This window comes from Pithys albifrons, chromosome 1, assembly GCF_047495875.1.
Source record: "Pithys albifrons albifrons isolate INPA30051 chromosome 1, PitAlb_v1, whole genome shotgun sequence".
Taxonomy (NCBI): domain Eukaryota; kingdom Metazoa; phylum Chordata; class Aves; order Passeriformes; family Thamnophilidae; genus Pithys; species Pithys albifrons.
In genome coordinates, this window is record NC_092458.1 from 2,579,006 (window position 1) to 2,603,585 (window position 24,580).

At 38.5% G+C, this 24,580-nt stretch overlaps 1 protein-coding gene across 11 annotated transcripts in view; it reads left to right on the top strand.

The window, feature by feature from the left end:
- The window catches only part of DMD (dystrophin), a 1,187,916-nt gene that overhangs the window by 967,735 nt on the left and 195,601 nt on the right, over window positions 1-24,580 (top strand). For all 11 annotated transcript variants that reach the window (XM_071568723.1, XM_071569521.1, XM_071566241.1 and 8 more), the window contains 3 exons: window positions 12,235-12,407; window positions 15,740-15,896; window positions 23,138-23,258. In XM_071568723.1, coding sequence (XP_071424824.1) covers window positions 12,235-12,407; window positions 15,740-15,896; window positions 23,138-23,258 — 451 coding nt within the window. The remainder of the gene's footprint in view (window positions 1-12,234; window positions 12,408-15,739; window positions 15,897-23,137; window positions 23,259-24,580) is intronic.

Genomic DNA, 24,580 nt, shown 5'->3' on the forward strand with positions numbered 1-24,580 from the left:
ATCTGCCTGATATATTGACTTACTGACAAGAGTGCACTTTGTCTTCTGAGAACGTATCTAAGCCCTGAGTTAGTCTTTAAGTTTAAAGAGAAAGAGTCTCATTTTAGGAAGGGTGGGTTTTTTTTTAATTACATATATGTCTGCTACATTACCTCAACTACTGTTTGCCCATCAGACTCACCTCTGTTCTTTCTTTAGTACCAAATGCATTTTAAGTTTAAAAGAGTGCATTTCATTTTCCTTTGCTTTTCAGTTTGGATTGGGGTCTTCTCTTTCGAGATAGGAAACCAAAAAAGTATCAAGTACTTTTACATTTATTACTGTAATGGGATCTACATTTGTTTCCCTGTCTATGATCTTTCTTTCATGCATGATGTAGTCTTTATTTCAGGCAAAATTCAGGTAGACTTTAATTTTTCCTCCAATAAAGTATAAGCAAGCCTTGAAAATGGTTCCAGGTGGCTGTCCTGATGTCCAGGTCTTGGAGCTGACTTTCTTATCTAGACCTAGGTGAAAACACTTACATGATTTCAACAATACAGTGTTTGAATTAAAATTATTTAATTTTATTATAGTAATGGAGTTATTTGTCTATTACCAGAATGAAGGGAAGATAGAAGGAACAAATGTATTTTTTAATTTGTGAATTTAAGGAACTCAGTGATCTAAATTAATTGGGGGTTTTTTAAATAGCGAACTGAAAAACAGGAACAGAAGTTGATTTTCACTGCCAAACTGCTTATCTCTTAAAAAAAATGTTAAGATTAAAAAACAATCTTATCCCATGTCAGAATTTCCTGCTGATTGCACTATATTTTCAGTGATATTTGTCACTTTAACCTGAAACTGTGTTTACTGTGGGAGTACATGCATCTTGCTTCTAAATCCAAGAAAATAACAAATAATTTTTTCAGGACTTGAATCTTGTTCAGATGCCCCTTGATAGAGGCATCCTGTTCAATTTTGCTTTTGATTTCTGGCTGCAGCAAAACATGGTTAGAGTTTGCCACAGAGAGACCAATCAATATGATGGTTAAAGCTGCTATTTTGAAGGATTTTGTTGAAAAAATGCATTCTTCTTTCAGATTCTGGGCCTTTGCCAGTTATTTGCTTATTTCAAGACAGTCAACTTGCATTATTACATCATTAAAATAAATAATGCAGAACATACTTCTGGTGTGGTTCAGAGTGTTCAGAAGAACTGGGCACAGAGTGGCTGGAGAGCAGCCAGGCAGAGGGACCTTGGGGTACTAATTGACAGGAAGCTCAACATGAGCCAACAGTGTGCCCAGGTGGCCAAGAAGGCCAATGGGATCCTGGCCTGTATCAAAAATAGCGTGGCCAGCAGGCCCAGGGCAGTGACCCTTCCCCTGTACTCTGCATTGGTGAGGCCACACCTTGAGTGTTGTGTTCAGTTCTGGGCCCCTCAGTTCAGAAAGGATATTGAGGTGCTGGAGCGAGTCCAGAGAAGAGCAACAAGGTTGGAGAAGGGACTGGAGCACAAGTCCTATGGGGAGAGGCTGAGGGAGCTGGGGGTGTTTAGCCTGGAGAAGAGGAGGCTCAGAGGTGACCTCAGCACTGTCTAGAACTACCTGAAGGGAAGTTCTAGCCAGGTGGGGGTTGGTCTCTTCTCCCAGGCACTCAGCAATAGGACAAGGGGGGCACGATGGGCTCAAGCTCTGCCAGGGGAAATTTAAGTTGGAGATCAGAAAAAAATTTTTTACAGAGAGAGTAATCAGGCATTGGAATGGGCTGCCCAGAGAGGGGGTGGATTCACCATCCCTGGAGATCTTTAAACACAGATTGGACGTGGCGCTGAGTGCCATGATCTGGTAAATGGACTGGAGTTGGACCAAGGGTTGGACTCGATGATCTTGGAGGTCTTTTCCAACCCAATCGATTCTATGATTCTATGATTCTATGAAATTCTTTTCAGCTGAAAACTGATGAGAATGAGCCTTTATATCAAATTCCTCACAAATGCAGTTCTCGAATCCAACATCACACTGAGTAGTTAAAGCCCTCAGTGTGCAGGGTAACAATACCAAGTTAGCAGATCAGAACTAGTGCAATGCATTTTAATTTGGCTATTGAGTTTTGGGTGCTGATGGCAGTGCAGGACTGGTTTAAAAGTGGAAGTCCCAGTGGTGTTGTTAGTGTTGATGTGAGCAGGCAGCTGTGGATTTTTGGGTCAGAGGGTCAAAAGGGAAAGCCCACCATGGAGCACCACGTTCCCCTCCAGGCTTTGCTGTGGGCTGGAGTTGGTGGCAGTTCCCTCCTGCAGCCCCCCTGACCCTGACAGCTTTCATCTCTGTATCAGCCCTTCTGGCAACAGCTGTTCAGGGCTCCCTGAGCCTCTGTGGCTCTGCCTGGTTTTGCATTCAGAGAGGGGCCCATTTACACAGGAAGGTGCCTTAGATGATAGTTTTGGCCTGTTGGCTTCTCTCCAGGTGTCCAAACATGTCGTACCCCTCATACTGAGCAGGCTTGAGTTTAAAACATTGTCAGGAAGACAAAACTGTCTTTTCTCATGGCAATTTAAGCCCAGATCATGTTGATTGTTAATGAGTAAACCAACCAACACTTGGTGAGTTCTGTTTTGTGGTGACAGGAACATCTGACATCAAATGTTGCAGTGACCTTGTTAATAGTTGCCTGCTGCAGAGCAGGTTTCTCTGTGGTAACTTGTCTGACATCTCTTGCTTAAAACATAGAAAGTCAATAGGTCCTGAGGCCAGGCTAATATAACTTGTATTCCCACTGAAAATCACGATTTGCCCTTTATGGTGCCCAAGTTTCTGCCCTCCCTGAGCTTGCCCCTGAGGACCACCCCCAGTAGGGAGGATTTGACACAAATATGTGCAGAAGCACTTGAGCTTTTGCCACATGGCCTCTTGCATGACACACACCGGGTCCCAATTAACCCATCCTTGATTAAGAACAGTTAACTGCAGTGGCTCTTGCACACTGGTAGAGAAGAACACCTCAAAGAGTATAAATTCCTAACTGAAATCTCATTATGTATGGAACAATGCTACCTTCTAAAAAGAATCCAAAAACCATTATAGTTATTGTTCTGCTTGAACAAATGTTAATAATGTGTAATGTATGATGCCTCCACTTTCTGCTTTATGTTTTGTGGTGTTCTCTTTCAATAAGTTGTTATTTTTTTAAATTAATTGAACATCATTTCATGAAACTGATGTTTCATAATACCAATTCTTTTTCTCCAGACATCAGTGATGTTACCAACAATGACTTAAAATGCCAGAATTTATTTTAAAAAGAGATGATTGCAAAAATTATTTGTGACAGAAAGAATTCAGATAATATATAGAAACAAAGTAATTTCTTTTAATGATAAACCCCCCTTTTTTATTTTAAAAGGATTTTAAAGAGGATTGCATAGGTTTGTGTATTTGTGGAAGGATGAAACTGTATATGAATTCCATAGGTGCTAAAATATAAGTTGCCTTTTTGGTATGTCATTTAAATATACAGTTCTGTATGTACAAATAATTTTTTCTTTAGGAATAATCATTTATAATCAACAGGTCTCAGGTATTTTTCATTGGGTTGATGAGGGAGAAAAGAACACTGTCCTTTCTGCTTTCATAAGATTTTATTTTTCTCCAGACCTAGAAACAGTTGTGGAGTTCAACCTTTCTGGCTGCTTTTTGTAAGTGGAAATCAGTATTAACTTCAAGTACTAGAATGTCAGTGGAACTAACAGAGGTAAAGGCTCTCAATTCTGTCCAGCAAGATTTTAAGACCTTGCCTGAGTAACTAAGTGGAGGTAAATGTTCCTGTAGAGAAAGGTGCTTCTTTGTGCTCCTGCTGTTTGATCTCTGGAAAAGGGGGAGAGGAAAAATTAGACATACTGAAAGTAGCAGAATAATTATTTTGCTGCGGAAAGATTGCCAAAAGATTGACAGGATGAGTGTGCTGATGGAATGAGCAGGTGCAATGGAATTAAACATTCATTGCAGTACTGGGGTCAGGACCTGCATGTTTGTTGAGAGCAGCCTACCTTCTGAAATGTAGAAAACTATCTTGGTTCATAGTGGGTCTTACAGAAAATTGTGTGTACGATTCGATGCACATTTCTGCTGTTTCCCTCCTACTCACCCAACCCTCAAATACAGAGTTTTCAAATGCAATAGCTAAGCCCATTCTCAGACATCTCAGTAGAGGTGGCTGATTTTGTGACATACAGAACACTTGTAACTCCTACTTCAAAAATGTGCTTTGTTTGCTTTGTTGGATTTGCTTACCTGAGAGAGAGTACAGGCTATGTTAGTAAAATAAATATCACAGTTACATCATACAGTAACAGTTCTTCATTGCTGTGGCTATAAGGAATGTTTCTGCCTTAGTGTAACCTCAAACTAACATGACATTTCATTCAATTTTGGGTTTAAATCCTAGACAGAGTGACAATAAAAATAGACAAACAGTCAAAATTACAATTTCCATTAAAGTTAGAATTATCAGAATAGTTTATATTTCTCTAATGGCAAGGGTCAAATCCTAAGTGAAACTATAAATGCAGAAAGATTTGTTGCTTTAAAAATTTGTTTACATTTTCATTACACCTAAATGAAAACAATCATTCAGGGGTTCTGTCAGTCTTCAGAAAAAAACCACCCAAGAAATCCATAAACTTCTCCAAAACACATGTAATTATGTGATATTGAATACAAATTAATTCCTAGAGGTCTCAAAAAATTGATCAAGAGAGAAATACCTGACTCTGTGTCATATGTAAAAAGCCAGTCCTGTGACTGAGGATCTGCACACCAGAGACGAGTTCACAAGATTGTGTTAGTGTTCTTAGGAATTACAATTCCATAGCTAAAGTAGTTCAATGAAATTGATAAGCCCACACTGTGTTTGCATAGTTACTGTCAGCAAGAGATGGCTGCATCTTAGATGCACCATGGAGTCTTTTGCAATCAAAATATGATGTAAATTGGAGGCCTGTTTTGCCTATTTATAAAGGTAATAACTTCTGAATACAGGGCACAACATGCCAAAGAAACTTCCTTTTTTTATCTTCTTTTAGATGAAAGTAGCATTTGAATATGAAGATTGGTCACAAATTTCTTCTGAGACTTGTGGAACTTTAAAGCATAACAATGATAGATGCAACTTACATGGATTGTTTTCTGCAGGCAAAGTTACACTTTTGGTCTCCACTCAACGCTTAATTGTCTTGTAGAGGACTAACTCTTACCCGTTTTTATCTTGAAAAATGTTTTGAGAACCTAGAAATGCCTTAATTATATTCATAAGCTTATCTTCACAATAGAAAAGACCTTTTTATCATTCTTTTTAATCAAGTCATTAGCATGAAACTCAGAGATGTAATCATACCAGACTGGAATTGGGGTCATGCCATAGGCTGGCTGAATGGAGGCTTCTTGGCATGATGATGTATAACCATTTCTCAACAATGCTTTTAACTCAGTAAGTCTGCCCTTTAATTATATTTTAAAGCTCATTTGAGAAATTTTTATCATTATGTAAATTGTTCAGTAAATACTCTCATTCTAAGACCCAATAAAAGTTTTGCTTATGGACTATAAGAGCAAATTACTTAAAAGCTTGATGGAGGAGCTTAAAAGAAAACAAAATCCAACAACCACATCTTAGAAGAACTGTGACGTTTAAAAAATAGAACTCCCATGGGAGCAGAAGTGTCTTGCAAAGCAGCAGAAATACTTCACTGCTTTGTTCCATCATTCATCTAATTCAGAGTATCTTAGTCCAGAGCAAATGTTCTCTTTTGTTTTAAAAAAGTATACATTTCTGTTCAAATTCTTTGTTGCCAGTGACTGGCTCACAAGGACAGTGTACTGGTTTGCCCCATGGCTCCCTCAGTAACCACTGTATCTAAGGAAGTTACAAGGATTCCACACGTGTCTTCCACGTAGCAGTGGGGGAGTGGTTTGCTTCTTTCTTCCCTTCCTTGGGTGAGGAGCTGGAGGGAGGTGGTTGAAGCCTGGTCCCTCAGGTCCCTGGTGGTTCTCCTGTCCTGGGTGAGATTGTTTCATTCTTGTTCCCCTTCCTTGAGGTTTTTAATTGTGTTTGGTTTGATTCATTCAGTTTCTTTAGGTTGGGTTGGTGTCTCCCCTATTTTCCGGCTAATCAATCCCCTTTTCTCCCTTCCCCTCTCCCCTGGGGGGTGGGATCCTTTGTACTGTGTATACAGTGTGGTTTGTAAATGTTAGTAAATATAATTTATTCTTTTTATTCAGTTCAGTTTCTTTAGAGTGCGTTTCTTTTCAGTTTTTTTTTTCCCTTTCCTTTGCTGGGAAGGTTCTGGGAGGGGGAAGGGGGGCCAGTCCAGGGTTGGCAACAGCAAGGCCAAACCTGCGACAGACAGACTGTCATAAAGCATAGTACAAACTGGCCTTTTACTGCCAGAAACTAAAGAAACAGATCAAGTGCTTCTTGCACTGAATCTATCACTCGTGCTTAAAATGCCTTTGACCTGCCTCGCTGTAGCCATGAGTTCCACATCTCCAGAACTACAACACTCCCAAAACTATTCCTCTGTCCAGCAGACAGAAGAATAAGCCATGATCCTGAAATGGATCCACATTCATGGACCTTTGTGCCTTCAAAGGCTACTGGAGTCTGCCAGGGCACTGACAAAAATGTCTCAAACTCTCTGAACCTTCACATAGATTTTATGCTTTAGGCAGAATGAGAAACTTGAAGGAGTTTATAGGTAATTAAATGAAAGCAAGTGGGGTGATTCATTTGAAATCCATATCTAAGCTGTGCTAAGTTGGGCTGGACAGAGCTGCAAAGTAGAGGCAGTGACTCCTTTTCCTACACCTGTAGAAACAATAAGGAGATTACAAAACAACAACAACCAAACAAAGAAAAAGCAAAACAAAACAACACAGTTTTAAAGGGCAGCCTTTTTTGATCAAGGCAGCAGATCACCCCTGTTGGTGAGAACCCACTCAGTACACCCAGCCCGGAGAGCTGCTCTATCACCTTCAAGACCATAGAGCAGAGACACAGAGACCTGTTCTCTACAGATGTGCTTTGCTCAGTAGTATTGTTGCAACAACAATAGAAAACTTAAAAAATAAAACCAACAAAACCAAAAACACCCAGGAAAAATACAAACAAAAACAAAGAAACAAAAATCCCACCATGACTAACCAAAAAACAGACTGGTTTGGAACAAGTTTGTAAGTTCTGCTTTATCCAGGCACCTGAAATGATACACATTCAAACAAATCATAACGTAAAACAAAACAAAAAAATACCCATATTCTTGAGAAGGAAGGAAGGAAGGAAGGAAGGAAGGAAGGAAGGAAGGAAGGAAGGAAGGAAGGAAGGAAGGAAGGAAGGAAGGAAGGAAGGAAGGAAGGAAGGAAGGAAGGAAGGAAGGAAGGAAGGAAGGAAGGAAGGAAGGAAGGAAGGAAGGAAGGAAGGAAGGAAGGAAGGAAGGAAGGAAGGAAGGAAGGAAGGAAGGAAGGAAGGAAGGAAGGAAGGAAGGAAGGAAGGAAGGAAGGAAGGAAGGAAGGAAGGAAGGAAGGAAGGAAGGAAGGAAGGAAGGGAGATAGGGAGGGAGTAAATAGAGAAAGGAAGAAAGAGGAAAAAGCAGAAAGAAAAAGGAAGGGAGAAATAAAGAATGGAAAAGAAAAAAGACAAAAAAACAGGAAAATTAAGGGAAAAGAAGAAGGAGGAAGAGAAAGAGGAGCAAAAGAAGTGAGGAAATGAAGAAAGGAAAAGCAAATCTCAAGTGGAAGGAAGAAATGAGGAAAACAGGATGAGTTAAAAAAGGAAAGTGACAAAGGCAAAAAGGGATTACATCATTCAAATGTTCATAGAAAACATATGCTACTAATTTAAGCTATTTAAAATGTTTATTTGGTTTGGTTTTTTTTCAGAAATTACTTGTGGGAAATGCAGTATACTCTGTTAATATAAATATGAAGGGGATTATTAGTTCAGCAAACTACAGAGATGGAGAGGGAAGGGATTATACAGGTGATCTTTGTTTTGAGTAAAACAGTATATATTTCTGAGCTATGGCTACACTTCTGAGCTATGTGTAGCCATACAAGGATTAGTAGCTGATGTTTTGCATACAGGTAAGTAATTATGCAGACTTTTTTTATTATTTACTGTCAGTAAGATCATTTTCCTTTGACAGCTTTTTCAAAATGAGTTCTTTGATATTGTGAGCCCCCCCCATACCTCAATCAGTGGCATTTGTTTCATTAGTAATTTTGCACAGAATTTAGAAAAAATAAAATGCTTCACTGGAAATGAAAAGCACAATTCCAAGGATAGAACTGAGCTTGTAGGGGAGGATTTAAGTCCTTTAATTTCTTTAAATTATTCCATAATTATTTTTTCTACCTTGTTTAAAAGATAAATGTTTTGTCAGATGTGTTGCATTAATTTCCATGTTCTAGTATGATTCATCTATAGTCCAAGAAGTATAACTAGTTCCTGCTTTCTAGGACTTCATTTTACTTCCAGACTGCCAATTCCCCTCTGATGTAGTGCCAAAATAATGGCAGATTTTGACATGTCTCTTGTCCTTTATGTGCCGTGTCTATGTGTTGCATGTGGGATATGAAGGATATTAACACAGATTAATTATTACTGCTAAATTATCTCCAACCATATTGAATTCTTAGAGGACTAGCTCTGCATTGTGGAATCTGACAGAGCTCTCAATGCTTTAGATTGCACAGTGACAGCTCTGCTGTGCTTAGCAGGGCTCTGTGTGAAATAACACCTGTGGAGCCACAGGTGACTTTCTTTCACCTATCACGAGAATTAGGGCAGTGAGGATTTGTGCTCCTGTGGGTAATTCCAAGGGGGACAACTGAATTGGGCAAATATTTTGCTTTATGGCAGTATTGGGTGTGCTGCCTTAAAATGCTACTGTACTTCTCCCCTGCAATCAGCATGTGGTTTCATGGGCTCAGGGCAGAAGTGAAACAGCCAGAGCAAATTTCCTCACCTTGCTTTGTCCAGGAAGATTGTTTCCCTCAAGACAACTGTATGTTGTCTTCTTATCATTCCAGTTCTGTGTCATAGTTCCAGATGTATTCTATATAAAAAATAACATAAATACACATTTTTAAATGTACAGAAACCTCTAATAACTATTCAGCTAGGTTTCTACCAACTAATATTGTCGTGCCTTTTATAATCTAACTTTATAATTTATCTTAATGAAGGAAGATTTCACTTTGAAATTCTTAGGCAAATCTATGCCTTATGGAGTTGCAGTTCTTTCCAAGCAGTTCAGCTCATTCTAAGAAGTAGCCAGTGATCAAAAAGATGGTTTTCATTTTGCTGTCTGCTTTTTTTTAAGAGCAGATAGAAATCTTTTTCCACACAGCCTCAGTAATAACCACTACAGCAAAAATGGACTGTACAGTCCAACTGCAACTCAGAAGAATTATACCAAGATTGATTTTTTTTTTATCCTCTGCAGTCTCTCCACGTGTTTGAACACATTGGAAAAGATGAAAATGCAATAAATAATATATATTTAGTCTATATGCTGTGCTTCTGGGTGTGATGTGTAGTCACAGCATACTTTTGCAAATAACTTAGCAATTTTTGAGGTTAAATAGATCTGCTTTACTGTTGTCAAGCAAAAGAATCTAGTTCATGTTGCATTTTTGAAACATGGAAATTATTTATTTCAGAAAACAGATAAAACATGTATAGATCTTTTTTTATATGCTCTCTGCCTCTCTTGGGATGTGAAAGCATCACAAAGAAAGGATCTGACATGCACCAACCAAAATGGAGTAAATACCTTTGTTGTTGTCTTGCTTCTGTGTAGGCTTCCTGCATAGCTGGAATAAACTCCTTCTGGGAGCATTAGAAGTACTGCAGTATACATAAGTAATTTGGAATACAAAAAAACAGGTCTTGAATACTAAGCTTTTGATGAGAATACTCCACTTTTCATGTTTGTTGCCCACTGAACTAACTGTCCAGCTGTATTGTGATTCTGTATAGTATTCTGAAATAAAAATTTTATGGCTTAATTTTATTTTCAGAATTATGTGTGTGTCAGAAGAAAAACACAAAATGTAAACTACAAGTCACTTTCTTATTCTTATTCTTTCTATGCTATGACTATATTTGTGGTAAAACACCAAGAGGGCATAGATTTGACAGTTTCCTACTGTGAATCATTGTTGAACATGTTTCATGTCACATGTTCTTTCTGAGGAAATGGCAGCTGCTTCCATCCTAAAAACTCAGGGGTTTGTACAACAGCAGTGCATATAATTCTTTCACCCTGTCATTCTTTCTATTCAAAATAGATTTTTCATTTTTTAAATGTGGAAGGACCTTAGAGGTAGATAGACATTAAAAGCTGACTTTTTTTACTGTGAACTTTATCCTTTATTACATTTTGTTTTGGCTGTTTACATCAGGATGGTGGTATTTAACCTCGCTTAAATAACATCTCCAAATGCATACATGGAGAGAAAAAAATTCTTCAGTCAAGCCAAGAAAAATAAAGTAACACAGATAAAAGCTAAAGCTAGCAAGATTCAGGCTTGAAATAAAGTACAAATAAATGCAAACAAAGCATTCATACCTGTAATGCAATACAGCCATGTACCTTAATAATGGCATTTTTAAAAGTATAATTTTCCTGTTTAACATCAATAGTTACAGAGTTTATAATACACTTGGATTCTGCAGAGTTGCCTCTTATACCAAACTCATTCCTATCTACTTTACTGCTAGGATGACCATAGATAGGTAAAATAGTTCAACAAAACTCTTACATGTACATTGCTAGCCCACCTTAAAATTTCCCCAAATACTGTGCTAGTCATTGCTGTGCAAGGAATAGGTATCCAGTTAAGGACAATTGGAACAGCAGTGGGTGAGCAAGGACAATCTACTCATGATTCAGTGCAGCTAACATTGCACTTAAAATATCAAATAAAACCAATTCAATTAGGAACACACCAAGTAGACAGATTGTGTGCTCCCCTCCTTCAAAGTCATCCTTCTAAAGAAAATTGCAACAAATTTCCATTGAGGACTATCTGTGATGCTCAGTTAGTGCTGGGTCTTGCTCTCAAATGCCATAAATCATTTGCTCTTTCACACTTCATCCCTAGCACTCCCATTTCAGGAAGCCAGAAACCACCACCAGAAAACTTAGTGCCCAAGCATCCCAAAGGCAAATGCAGTGCTTTTTTCAGGAGGTCATTTTCTTTGTGTCTTTGTGTGTTTCTTTGTTTGAAAGTTAAAGTACTTTTGTGCAAATATGGCTGCATATGGAGGACATGTGTGCTCATGCATGTACATGTTTAAATTATTATTGTTATTATTGTTCTCTTTAATGAGCTGGTTTGAACGACTGTTCTCTGCGAATGACTCTGACCTTGTGGAGCTGCAGCACGCAAATGTCTTGGAGAAGGGCAGCCAACGTACAAAGGCTGCATTGAGCGTGTGGGCAGGCAGGAATGCTGGTACCAGGCAGCTCTCTAAAGAATGTTCCTTTGGCAGAAAAAGCTGTGCTAAAAATGAGGGGGAAAAATGAATTCAAAATGTAGAGCTGGCCTGCAGTTCCGAGGCGATAAGAAAAGTTGGCTGTTCAACACGAGCCGCCAGTTGCATATTCTGGGTCCTTGCTATTCTCAAGCCCTCCTACAGCCGTGGCCCCAACCAGTGTTTTGATACAGCACAAAGTGGCTGTTTATTGCTATTGACTGCCGAGGCCTGTGCTCCAAAATGCGTTCTGTCAACAGAATGTAAGTGAGCTTGGCATTTTAAAGCTGCTGCAGGCGCCCGGATTCCTTGGAATTGCCATGCAGCAGGAGCGGTGTTGCAGTCCCCAGCTGAAACTGAGAATGCTGCACAGGAAGACTTATCATGTGAAGGTCAGATTTTCCCGAGATCCTGGGGGTTTTGTGTTTGCTTTTCCCCCAAAAGCACCGTAAATGTATCATGTCCTTCCTTTGTGACCTGTCAAAGGCTACACTTTTAACTGTCTAAATTTGGTTCAGTATGGTCTGTATGGAAAAAGGGTCGTACTCGGTGCAAATGGCCTTCATGTGCAACGCAAACACGGCTGTGTGGCAGAAAAGTAGGAACCAAAACCTCTGCTCTGTGTTGCACTGAGGAGTTTTACACCCTTTTGAAAATTATAGTTTCTGTGAACTTTGAAGAAATCACATGTATTGTTTTCTCTTGCTTCCTTAGGAACTGCAGGCAGAAATTGATGCTCACACTGATGTCTTTCACAACCTGGATGAAAACGGGCAGAAAATTCTGAGGTCCCTGGAAGGCTCTGAGGATGCAACCCTGTTGCAGAGACGCCTGGATAACATGAACCTCAGATGGAGTGAACTTAGGAAGAAATCTCTAAACATTAGGTAGGACCTGAACGTGAGCAGAAGCCTACCATTGGTGTGTAGGATGGGATGCTGCATTTTGCAAGTAAAAAGGTTTAATTTTGTTTTTGATAACGCTATTTTTGTCTATTTTGAAATTATTTGTTCTACTTTGAATGTTGGCTTAACTTTGTAAGAATGATTAGTGGTTTTGGTGTGAAAATGATAGTAGAGGATTAGATTTTGAGGCATATGATGTTTTGTAATTACAGAGGGAGAGATTAGCATGTTTGAACAGTAACTCTTAATGGAGGCTTTTTCTAGAGCTGGGTGTGACCTATCAATGGGTCATGAAACAAAGTGAATAAATAACCAATATTTATGATAAGCTTATTTTTGAAGGCTGCTATTTCCAGCTCAAAACTAAAAATAGCATTGCAAATGAGAAGACAAATTATTTAAGGTTTTAGCTGTTGTCTGGAGAGTGGACAGAATTGCCAAGTAAAATCCATAGGTAAAAGAAATCCATAGGTAGCATCAGGAGAGGTAAAACTTTTGCTTGCAAGGAAAAATATAATAAATGGTAACATTACAAATGATCAAGTGGCCATTCAGGCTTCAATGGACTGAAGATTTCTTTTGAAAAGAAATTGTCCAGGAAATTTTAGTTCAGAAATATGACTTGTACAATAGGCAACCCAGTTCTGTTTCATTCAGTCTCAGACATTTTTCATTTGTTCACTCGCTGTGTGTTGGTGGTAGTTCAGAGGGCAGCAAAAGTCAGAAGTGTTTTCCAAAGTAATATATGAAATATTAGCTTTTTTCAGCTCAGGTCCTGAGGGAGGTCAGGATATGTAATGACAAAAGGCATCTTCATATCATCAATCAGTAAAAATAAATGAAGGATGTGAAGCTGAAAAGATAAAGAAAAAAAAAGACACATTCTTCCTTTTTTTTCTTTTTTGAGGAGCAAAAGAAGAAAGATGAAACCCTTCAAGTATCTGAGAATTTCTCTTCACATGCATTTTACCCATGAACTTGCTCACATGCAGTTATATTTGAGATAAAAAATGGGTGGTTGGCCAAATATCAGGAATTAAATATATGGGACTTTGTCTTTCCTTTTTTACAGTTTAAAGTATCGCTGTTGTTAATGGAGTCAGAAGCAGTAACCCTACGTATTGATTAGGAAAAGAATGTGTGTGTACATACATAAACATATATTCCTGCAGCTGAAGGAAGGGCAGAACAAGGCAGGTTCTGGGAAAACATTCACCTAACTGGGGAAGGTCAGAGTATGGCAGCAGTAATGAACCCTTTTAGGTCACTCTTTTTGCACTTTTTCCCTGTAAAGCCAGACCTGGAGAAGCAGGGAAATGAAGACCTTAGTGTTTGCCTCCAGTTGCTGCCCTTTTCTGGATGAGGTGAAAGCTTGAACATGCCAAGACAAACATGGGATAAGGGAGTTAACCTGACTCAGAAATGTGGGTCCTTGACCATGCACCCTCCTAAAGCCTCATGATTCTTGCTTTGATTGTCACCTCCTGCAACTCGGCCTGCAATATCCCTGCTTCTCTTCCCCCTCGCTGCTTTCAGAGCTATCATGGAACCGTAGAATGGCTTGAGTTGGAAGGGACCTTACAGATCATCTAGTTCCAACCCTCCTGCCATGGACAGGAATGCCATTCACTTCACCAGGTTGCTCTGAGCCCCATCCAGCCTGGCCTAGAATGATTCCAGGGTGAGGCATTCACACCTTCTCTGTGAAATCTGTTCTAGTTCCTCACCACACTCACGGTAAACAATTTCTTCATAATATTTAATCTAAATCTACCCTGTTTTGCCATCTGAGGACTTCTTTAGCCTTCAGTGTCTGCAGGATTGGCCTCCCCACAATGTGAAGCAGTTTTGCCTTAGCTTACAGATGCCCTTGAGAGCACAGATCAAAAGGCAGCGTGATCTCTGTGTGTCCCTCACATGTAGCATTGAAGTTTGAAAAAGGAGAAAATTTTACATCAGCTCACATGCTATGAGAGCAACTGAGCTTTCTGTCAGCCTATGGCTGATCTGTGCCTTTTCCTTCTCTTTTCATGCCACTTCAATTACCTGATGTAAGAGGGTGGAGAGAAGACAGGATTCATAGGGCATTTCAAAGAAATGCAACTGTCTTTACCTTCAGCAATTCTTCTTTTCCATACCCAAACCAACTGAAAAGGTCTGCAAAACAGAGTCCATTATTATCACATTTCTTTATAGACCATTCTATATAAGGGTAGAATTCTCAGTGTCAGACAATAATTGATTTGATATGCAATCACTGTAGAAGAAGAGAAATGTTAAGCAAAGCTAGGACTTAAAGAGAAAATGTGGGAAATAAAAGAAAGTCTGTCTTTGTTTTCAAGTACATTTTTTCACTTTACTGTTATGTAATACTTCTTTTGGTTGGAATTATTAAGAGGATTTCTTATGTTACCTTGAAGGGAATTAGGAATTTCTTCCCAACCAGCAATTAAACAATAGCATATTCATAAGACTAGAAAGACAAAATTTTGGTGTACTTTATCTATGGCACAAAGAAAATGGGAGATCTTATCAATCCAGTCACAGAAAATGGTTGCTGAAATTTAGGAGTTCAATACTTGGTCCCAGTATTAAGAAACCCCACATTTACACATATACAGGGGAAATATAGAGAAGATGTCCTCAAGAAGGAGACCTTTTTTGCATAAAGTGGTATTCTGTCTTTTCATTTTTCCAGTGATTCCATTAGTTTCATTCCTATCTCTATTCAAATGTCAGACTTTTGGTTCAATGGTGTACGGGGATTCTGTTGGCTTTAACAATTTCCTCATGACTTTTTGTTTGTTTGTTTGTTTTTTGAAAGAATGGCATTGGTTCTTTTATTTTAAAGAAATAAGGGAATTAATCTTGTGTGATTTGAATGGTTTATGTAGTGGTTTAAAAAGATGGTTGCTCTTCTTTGAGTTGGAAAACTACATTTTAGTTAATTAACCTCCTATCAATCCTAAGTGATGATTATGCTACTCTCATGCTAGTACTGCATAATATTTGTGCACTTCTAGGGAGACAATTCAATGCAGATATTACTCACTGCTGAAGAGGAAAACAAAACAAAAAAAAATCCCCACAACAAATCAAACAACCAAAAACAAAAAAAAAACAAGTTGTGAAAAAAGTCAGGACTGCGGAAACAAATTTAAATCTGTTTTGCCAGATTATAATGCAAAGCTACTGAACCTGTCTAAAAATCACTAAGTTAATGAAACACTTGGATCTTAGCAAATAAACTTGTACAAGTCGGTTTTTACTTTTACTGTGCCTGAATCTATCTCGTCTTTAACACCTGCTTTCAGATCCCATTTGGAAGCCAGTACTGACCAGTGGAAGCGATTGCATCTCTCTCTTCAGGAACTTTTGGCATGGCTGCAATTAAAGGAGGATGAATTAAAGCAGCAAGCACCCATTGGTGGAGATCTGCCCACTGTGCAGAAACAGAATGACATTCACCGGGTATGGGTTTTTTATAATGATCTTTTGGTCATTGCTTTTTGTTTGGCAGGTTGGTGCTGCATGGCACAGTCCTTGTTGGAAGAAGCAAGACATCCTTTAAAATACATTTAAAATGCATCCTTTAAAATACATTTTAGAATGAAAACCAAAATTCTTCCTTGAGAGTAATAGCCACAGTTTTCAAATACAGCAGAGAAAATCAGCCTTTTGGAGAAGAGAGTGTTTACTATGGTGGCCTTCACAGATCTATCACAGGCAGGCAGATTTCATGGCCAGAATAATTACTAACCTTGTCTTTTTTGAGGATTAAATAAGTAGTTCTGAAAGTTTTTCTAGATCAGGCATTTAAAATTCATGTGTACTTTTTGAAACTCTATTTTTTAATTGAAAAAGGTTGCTGATATCAGCCCTAATGCACAGCTCTGCATCATTGTGATAACTTGTCTATGGCTCATACTGATTTCATCAGGGAATTCTTATGAAAAGTCAGTATCATATGGGAACTGTTCCAGACTGAGATTTGCATTAAAAAGGAACATAAATGGAATGCTTGTGTGAGAAATTGATTTTTTTTAAAAAACCCACCAAATGACAACCCCCAAAATAACACAATATTTCTGGATAATTCTTCATACAAAGATTCACACAGATTTTTTTTTTTGTGGTAAAAGTATGCTTTAAATATGTTTTCTGTGTTGAATCAAGTTCTCACCTGTCTGATGCTAACCTAATACCTGCTTTCAGGTATAGAGCTTTTAATACTATGCCACTGAGGTCTATTTAGGTGTTAATATGAAATCACAGTTCTAATCCCTCCGCTATACACTGTTCCTTTTTGTGGAATTTACTTGGAACTAGTATTCAAGCTCTCCTCTGCTTCATCCACATGTGTCTTTAATTAAAATATGATATTATGTGAGGTTTTTTTACCTCCTCTTTGGTGTTTGATTAGGCTTTGGTGTGGTACCTAAAAAGTTATTTTGAATGAAAGTATTTTTTATTGAAGAATTTTAATTGTCAGATGACTTGCTTCCACAATGAGACAATATTTCAAAACCATTGATCATCTTCTCAAAGCACTGAGTTGCATAAGTGTAACTTTCAGTTTGTGAAACTTGCCACAAAAGGAATTGTTTCTGAAGCTCCTAAATCTCTGATTTTATTTCTTAATGGAGAAATGTGAGATGGGACTGTAAAATGAAATTGGTTCTGTGTTTTTGTCCATTCATCAGGTATATAAATATCAGTCAGTCTAATATGGGTGCCCTTCCTCATGGAGAAGGACTTATTTGAGAACAAGTAGTGAGATCAAACTTGGAAAGAGAACTTGACATATCTTCCTGCTTTAAGTTATTTGGAACCCTGAGACTGAGAAAAGTCAGAAGTACCATATTTAGCCAGGCATGGATTTTGGCATGGGCCAGCAGGCATTCACCTGCAGCAGCAGAATGATGGGTGGTGCCAACATGGTTTCTCAAGGGCCTGTGTTCACCTAATGGCTGAGAAAGGCAAAGAGGAAAAAAATCATCTCTCTGTCAGGGCCAAATGTTTTTCTAAGATAATATAATGCATTATCACAGGAACAGTGAGGCAAAACCATAATTTTATGGAGCAGCAGTATTCCTTTATTCACCTTTTCCCCATGGAAGTTAAGATATGTGATATGCCTGAGGTCTGTTCCAGCCAGCTGTCTATAGCAACTTTCATAAAGTAGTTTAAAGCCCATCCAGAGTATCAGGATGAAAGAAACAATATAGATGTTGCTTTAACTCAGCATGACATTAACTCAACCCCTTTCTCCAAAGATGACTCTTGAGCCAAAACAAGACTTAAGAGAACTATTTTTGTAGAAATGTTACAACAAAACCTTTCTCATCTACATAATATTTGAGTCTTTGAAAACATAGGTATTTTTCTTCTAGACAGAAAAAATATTTTTTCATCTAGTAAAATTCCCATGTAAAATTTTAGTATTGTATATTGCCTCATAAATTGTTTGAAAGTTTCCCAGAAATCATCATAAAGGTGGCAAGATTTCAGTGATTAACAAAGTGATCTCTCTCTCTCTCTCTCACCAGTCAAACAAATTTTTAGGGATGAAAAATGTTGCATAAAACATACCATGAATAGGTGCAAAGTGACTTTACAAAAGAGATCTCCTTCTCACTTTTCTTATTTATCTTCTCTGCCACTTGCAGATACGTAACAACACAGATCTTTGGTCATCCTCTCTACTATCAAAGCTGGAACATTTTAATTCCTTTTAGAAATATGTCTTCTGTTCTTTTCCCATTCTTTAGCACATCAGGAGTTTAATGTGAGGCCTTTCTAGTTGTAGGTATTCTGATTTCCTGTGGGAAAAAAGAACAAAACAGAATCATTGAAATTAATTTATCCTGTCTGATCTTATCTCCTACAGAGGAAGGAAAAACAATCAGTACAGAAGTCTGTCTCCTGTTCATCAAAACATTATTTAATTATCTTACAGTTTTCTTTACTAAATACAATATTGTTTTATTGAAATTTTATTAACAACTGTGTGCTTGATACTGTTAATCTCATTTAAGTAACTTAGACATCCTGCAGATATCCTGCTATACCTTTCATTCTTTGAAGAGTTGCCTCACTTTCTGTGCAGTGATTATATTAACAGCATAAGTAGCATTTGTGAACATAGAAGGTAGTCATTAACAATTCCATCAACATGAATCCTACAGCACCACAGCCTAAGGAGGAGTACAGTTCCTGCATCAGCATGCTAAGTTTTTCTGATGCCACAGTTGATATCTACTTTTAACAACTGAAGTCAAACCCCCCTTTTATAGAAAGCATTCTGCTTGGCAAACATCTTGAATTAATCTAATTGTACTTTCTCACTTTGCAGTCCATTGTGATGCCATGAATGACCCTTCCCCCCAAAAACAGGACTTTGAGCCACGTTAGTGTAGGGTAAGATAAAAAGTAAAGGTCCTTTAATACCACAGGGCCTACAGCCCACAGGAATACAGGATGACATGCATGTGCCCCAGTTCTTGTTTCCATGGCTTTTATAATAAGATCCCTCCAATCATTGCTTTACACATTTCTCAGTCCAGCCCCAGTCCCACCCCTGGACCAACCCCTGGAATTGGGTCTGGGGTCGTCAAGACCCTCTGTCTTCATCAACTCTTCTTCCTCAGGCACACAAAGGTCTCTTGGAGTTCATCCAGTTCTGGCTTTTGGGTCACTCTGACCTGTGTTTATGTTTCATTCTGTGGCCCTTCTGATATCCTTCAGCTCTACCTTGGAAAGGAGTCTGAACAAGATTAATTAACTAAAGGAATTTGAGCTCCCTGTTCTGGGACAGGGGTAGTGATAGAAAGGCATTAAACTTAAACTGTTAGAAATATTAACCCTCTAAAAATCTACAACTACTGTGTTCCTAAAATCTACAAAATGTGAAAATCAGAACAAAAACTCCTTTGGCATCAATTGAAAGCAAGAATACCTGTTGTTTGGGGTTTTTTAATAATAGAGATTAATGTTAGTTTTACTAATGTAATTCTTTTCTCATTATATTTACATTATTCAATTTAGTCAAACTTTGTTTCTTCATTTAAAGAGATTTAAGGACACCCATGAGGAGACAGTGGAGGTCTGAGATAAGCTGATCAATATATGCATTATTAAAATGGTGGAGAGAATGCCATTACTGCTGTAGTGTTGATGACAAATAGATATGCTTAAATAAAGTAGTTTGCTTACTTTTTTGTCAGGTCATACATTATGAATATTCGATTTCCTCTACAGTCACCACAAAGTGTGGAAGAAGTTAAGGAACTCAATGAAATTAGCCTGAAATCATTAGCTGTACATTAGACATCCATTTAGGCTAATTTTGCTTTCAGTGATTGTCTGGTTATTATAAAGATGTATTTGTCAGGACTCTAGACAGACAAATTAATTTTTTTCCTCCAAAAGAAGAGAAAATGTATTTTATTGCTGCTTATGTTTTTTATTGGTAGTGTGTACATATTTCACAACAAAACTTTAATCAGAAAAGCAGCTTTACCTTCATAGAGTAAGAGCTTCTGTTGGAATGGGTTAGCACGCAATGAGCATTCATTATTTTTAATGCTGTTCTGTGCTGTTGCTTCAGCCTCATGTTTTTTTAATCCTCTCCTTTTCAAGTTTCTTATACTGAAACATATTTTAACTCACTCAGTAGAAGTCTGCAGATCAACACTGGGGAAGGAGATGAAAACTGTAAATAGATCTCAACACCATACTGTGCACTATTCTGTAACTCAGGATTTACAGACTATAATCATCTCCACCAGCTCCAACATTCAGGATGGAAAAATTGGGGAAAAAAATAACACATTGGCTGACTGTTTTCCTTAATTGATAAAGAGACTTTTTCTGATTGTGACTAAATACAAAATATACAAAGTCAGAAAGTTCTCATCAGCATTTCTTTATTGTTTTGAGAAACATACAGCTGCTCACACACTTTATGGGATGCAGTGCACATGTCTGACTATGTTCTCCTGTTACACAAGAGATACAGGAGAAATGTGGCTTAAAACCTCTTCTGCAAGTATAAAGCCACTAGGTATATTTGATTGCTGTGGTTTCCTGCAAAAGCACTGCAAGCTAAAATAAGGTATTTTGTGCCCTTCTCATGGTGTGCACATGTACACAGGTAGGGATGGCCTGACTTCAGCAGCAGCACAGGTTACAGCAGGACTACTCACTCTCAAATGCAGAGCTCAGAGGGACTTCTGGCTTGCAACCATCCTTTTTAACTATACATTGGTGTATTTCTGTATTCCCCTGGAATATCTGTGACTCCTTCCTGCTGTCTTGGCAAAGCAGACCTGTGTGCATGTGCCTCCTCTTTGACCGGTTTTGGGCCCAGACATTTCTGAGAAATAATTTGTCTTGGTAGATATTTATAAAGCATATTATATCTTTAAGCTGTTATTCCATTTAGCTTTTGGAAAGCAGTGTTTTAAGTGAATTTGACTGCTAATATTACTTTTAACACTACCAGATGAGAGCAAAGCTCACAGTCCGTGGGAACTGCCATGCTGGCTTTTAAGTTATGTTACCTGCTGGCTTATTTGAGCTGCAGACCTGCCACACCATTCTGGGGGGACAGAATGATGTAATGTGAGATGAGCATAAAGGGTAATCAAAGGAATAGATTCTCCTTGTCTGGAGGCATGGAAAAGCCTTCTTGTACTTTCCATTGCACTTCATGAAAGAGTCGAGCATGAATTACAAGAATCACAGACCAAAAACTGTCTCAGTTAAAGTTCTAACCCTGCAGTAAACACTCAGATTTTATGCAGAGCAATGTCCAGTGGTAATTTACTTGTTAACATACAGTACTCTACTTTTTCTGTGAAAATCAATGCTGGTTTTTAAAAGTCAGCATGATTGTTTAAAACATTTATCACAGTTATGAATCAAACAACACATTCTCTTATGATAGCAGATACACCCTGCAAAAAGATTCCACTCTCATTAATGTCCTCGGCACAAATGAAGATTTTTTTTTACTTTATTTTCTTCAATAAGGCAGACTTTGCTAAAGCATTCTCCCAAGCACAGCTACAAACCTTATGGTCAGTTCCTGACCATTTATTAAAAAGTGTATTTAAATATTTAAAGTAGAATAATATAGTCATTTCCTGAAGTTTACTTTCCTGAAATGTGTTATGAACTTTTTACCTATGAGTGCTCATATTATAAACTGAGGTGTTCTCATTATTATTTCTAGTAGGTATAATTCAAAGTGCAATGAACTTTTTAATATTGAATTTATAATCCTTTATTAGTTTGCCTAGAAATACAAATTTTGTTTAATAATTAGTTTAACTGAATTGGTGAATTTATTATGTTAGAAGCTTATGTAACACCAGTGTTGTAAAAAGAATTTTCTACTCCCTTGAGTAAAATATCTACTTCTACTCATGGCATATGGCTCTCCTTTTTGCAGTATTGTTTTTTGTGTTATACTGTACTATAATTTTCTGCATAATTTACCTCTGTGCTACTTGAAAACAGTATGCATTCAACATTACTTCATAAATACAGAGGAAAATGTCGGAATGAACAGTGGTAAGGACCATTTAGACCAATTCAATACAACATGCAAAAGACCCAACACAACATGCAACCCACAGGCTGGGTTTCATCTTCGTGTTTGTGCAGAGAACATTTGGATTGAGATTAACAAAATCTTCCATTCTCTTTAACAAAAATAGATAAATGGATTAATAAATAAATGAGATATGGATATTTTCAGTAGCCTACAAAATTTCCATTTTAATGATGATAAATTTACTCATGGTCATTTTAAAAGCAGTGTTATGGGTTTAGCTAAGTGGGCTTAAACTTAAGCTTTAAAGTTTAGATTAGGCCTGAAATTGTCAGCTGACTTGAGCTGGACTGAGCTAGCTAACAGCTGACATTTTCTGGCCAATAATATTGTATTCCATACCATACTACATCATCTCAAAAGGGGTAAGAGCTGGTGTGTGGGTGTGGCTAAGGCAGTTGCTTTACAGCTGTGGTCCCAGCAAGACACTCTGCTGTCCCAGGAGGGATGGGGAGGCCCAAGCCCAGAGCACCAGCTCACCATCATGTTATCTGAGGGAAGTAAAATGTTTGTTCTTAGCTTTTCTCTCTGCTTAAGTCTGTCTCTGAAGAACCAACTTCTCTAGAATGATTTGTAGTTAAAATGGTAGAATTTGTGTTTACTGGGAAGTGGGAAGTTATTTCTTGTTATACATGACTTGTGTAAGTGTGTGTTATATTGTAGTATCCTCTTAATTTTCTCTTTTCTGTATAAATACATGTAGTTAGTTTCAGCATAGACCTGGCTTTAGAAGTTTTTTTTCCCTCTCTCCCTCTTCTTTTCCCCTTGGCTGGTTGGGGGGAGGAGGAACCCTTTTCACCCTGTCCTGGACAGTTGGCATTTTGCCAGCTCAACCCAGGACAAGCAGAGAGTGGAAGAAAGATAATAAAGAGAACTGCTGCTGAAGGAAGAGAAATGTGGCATTCTAGCAGTACATTTACTCCTTGGAATATAATTTGATTTCAGGTTAAGCAAAAGCTGATTATCTCTTTTATATCTTTTTTGTTCCTACTTGTCATACACTCATGGAAGCTGTTGTTGGAAATTTTGTTCTTAAATTGACGCAAACGAGGTATTTCATTATAGAGCCACTTACAATAATTTCATTTCTTAGACTTTCAAGAGGGAGCTAAAAACAAAAGAACCTGTTGTCAGGAGTGCACTTGAGACTGTGCGAATCTTCCTCACCGAGCAGCTTGCGGAGGGACTGGAGAAGATCCGTGCAGAACCAAGAGGTAATTGGAGAAAGAACAGGGTGATACATTGCTGGAAAGATCAGTGATGATCAATGATGATTAAATAAATTCTGTCAACCACTCTGAAAGCATTCCTTTTACACTCAAAGCTGACGGCCAGTGTTCAGAAACTAAGCTAAAAGCATAGATGAAAGCAAGCCTTAGCAATCCTGAACACTGCGGTACTAAATAGGCATGCATATTTATAAGCAGATTTGGAAACTGCCTTTAAACCTTCAGGACCTGCCTATTACTACAGCCTATCTGAGGTCTCAAAGCTGCATTTTAAGCTAAAATTCACCTTGTAGATCAGTACTACGGGAGCTCCCAAATCCACTCAATTGCAGCAAAAGCTTCACAGTGATTAATCTGGATAGACTTGAGAAATGGGCTGATTCCAATGGGGTGAAGTTCACCAAGGCCAAGTGCAGGTCCTGCACTTTGGCCACAACAACCCCCTGCAGCGCTCCAGGCTGGGCACAGAGTGGCTGGAGAGCAGCCAGGCAGAAAGGGACCTTGGAGTACTAATTGACAGGAAGCTCAACAGGAGCCAACAGTGTGCCCAGGTGGCCAAGAAGGCCAATGGGATCCTGGCCTGTATCAAAAATAGCGTGGCCAGCAGGCCCAGGGCAGTGACCCTTCCCCTGTACTCTGCATTGGTGAGGCCACACCTTGAGTGTTGTGTTCAGTTCTGGGCCCCTCAGTTCAGAAAGGATATTGAGGGGCTGGAGCGAGTCCAGAGAAGAGCAACAAGGCTGGTGAAGGGACTGGAGCACAAGTCCTATGGGGAGAGGCTGAGGGAGCTGGGGGTGTTTAGCCTGGAGAAGAGGAGGCTCAGAGGTGACCTCATCACTGTCTGGAACTACCTGAAGGGAAGTTCTAGCCAGGTGGGGGCTGGTCTCTTCTCCCAGGCACTCAGCAATAGGACAAGGGGGCACGATGGGCTCAAGCTCTGCCAGGGGAAATTTAAGTTGGAGATCAGAAAAAAATTCTTTCCAGAAAGAGTAATCAGGCATTGGAATGGGCTGCCCAGAGAGGTGGTGGATTCACCATCCCTAGAGATTTTTAAACACAGATTGGCCGTGGCACTGAGTGCCATGATCTGGTAAATGGACTGGAGTTGGACCAAGGGTTGGACTCGATGATCTTGGAGGTCTTTTCCAACGCAATCGATTCTATGATTCTATGATTCTATGATTTATCTACATGCAGAAGTATTGTGCTGATAAACTTTTAGCTATACCTTGCATGTTCCAAAATGCCTTAAAGTCCTTTAATGCATATTTTGTGATCTTTATGGTAGCAAGATTTAAATTTTTTGA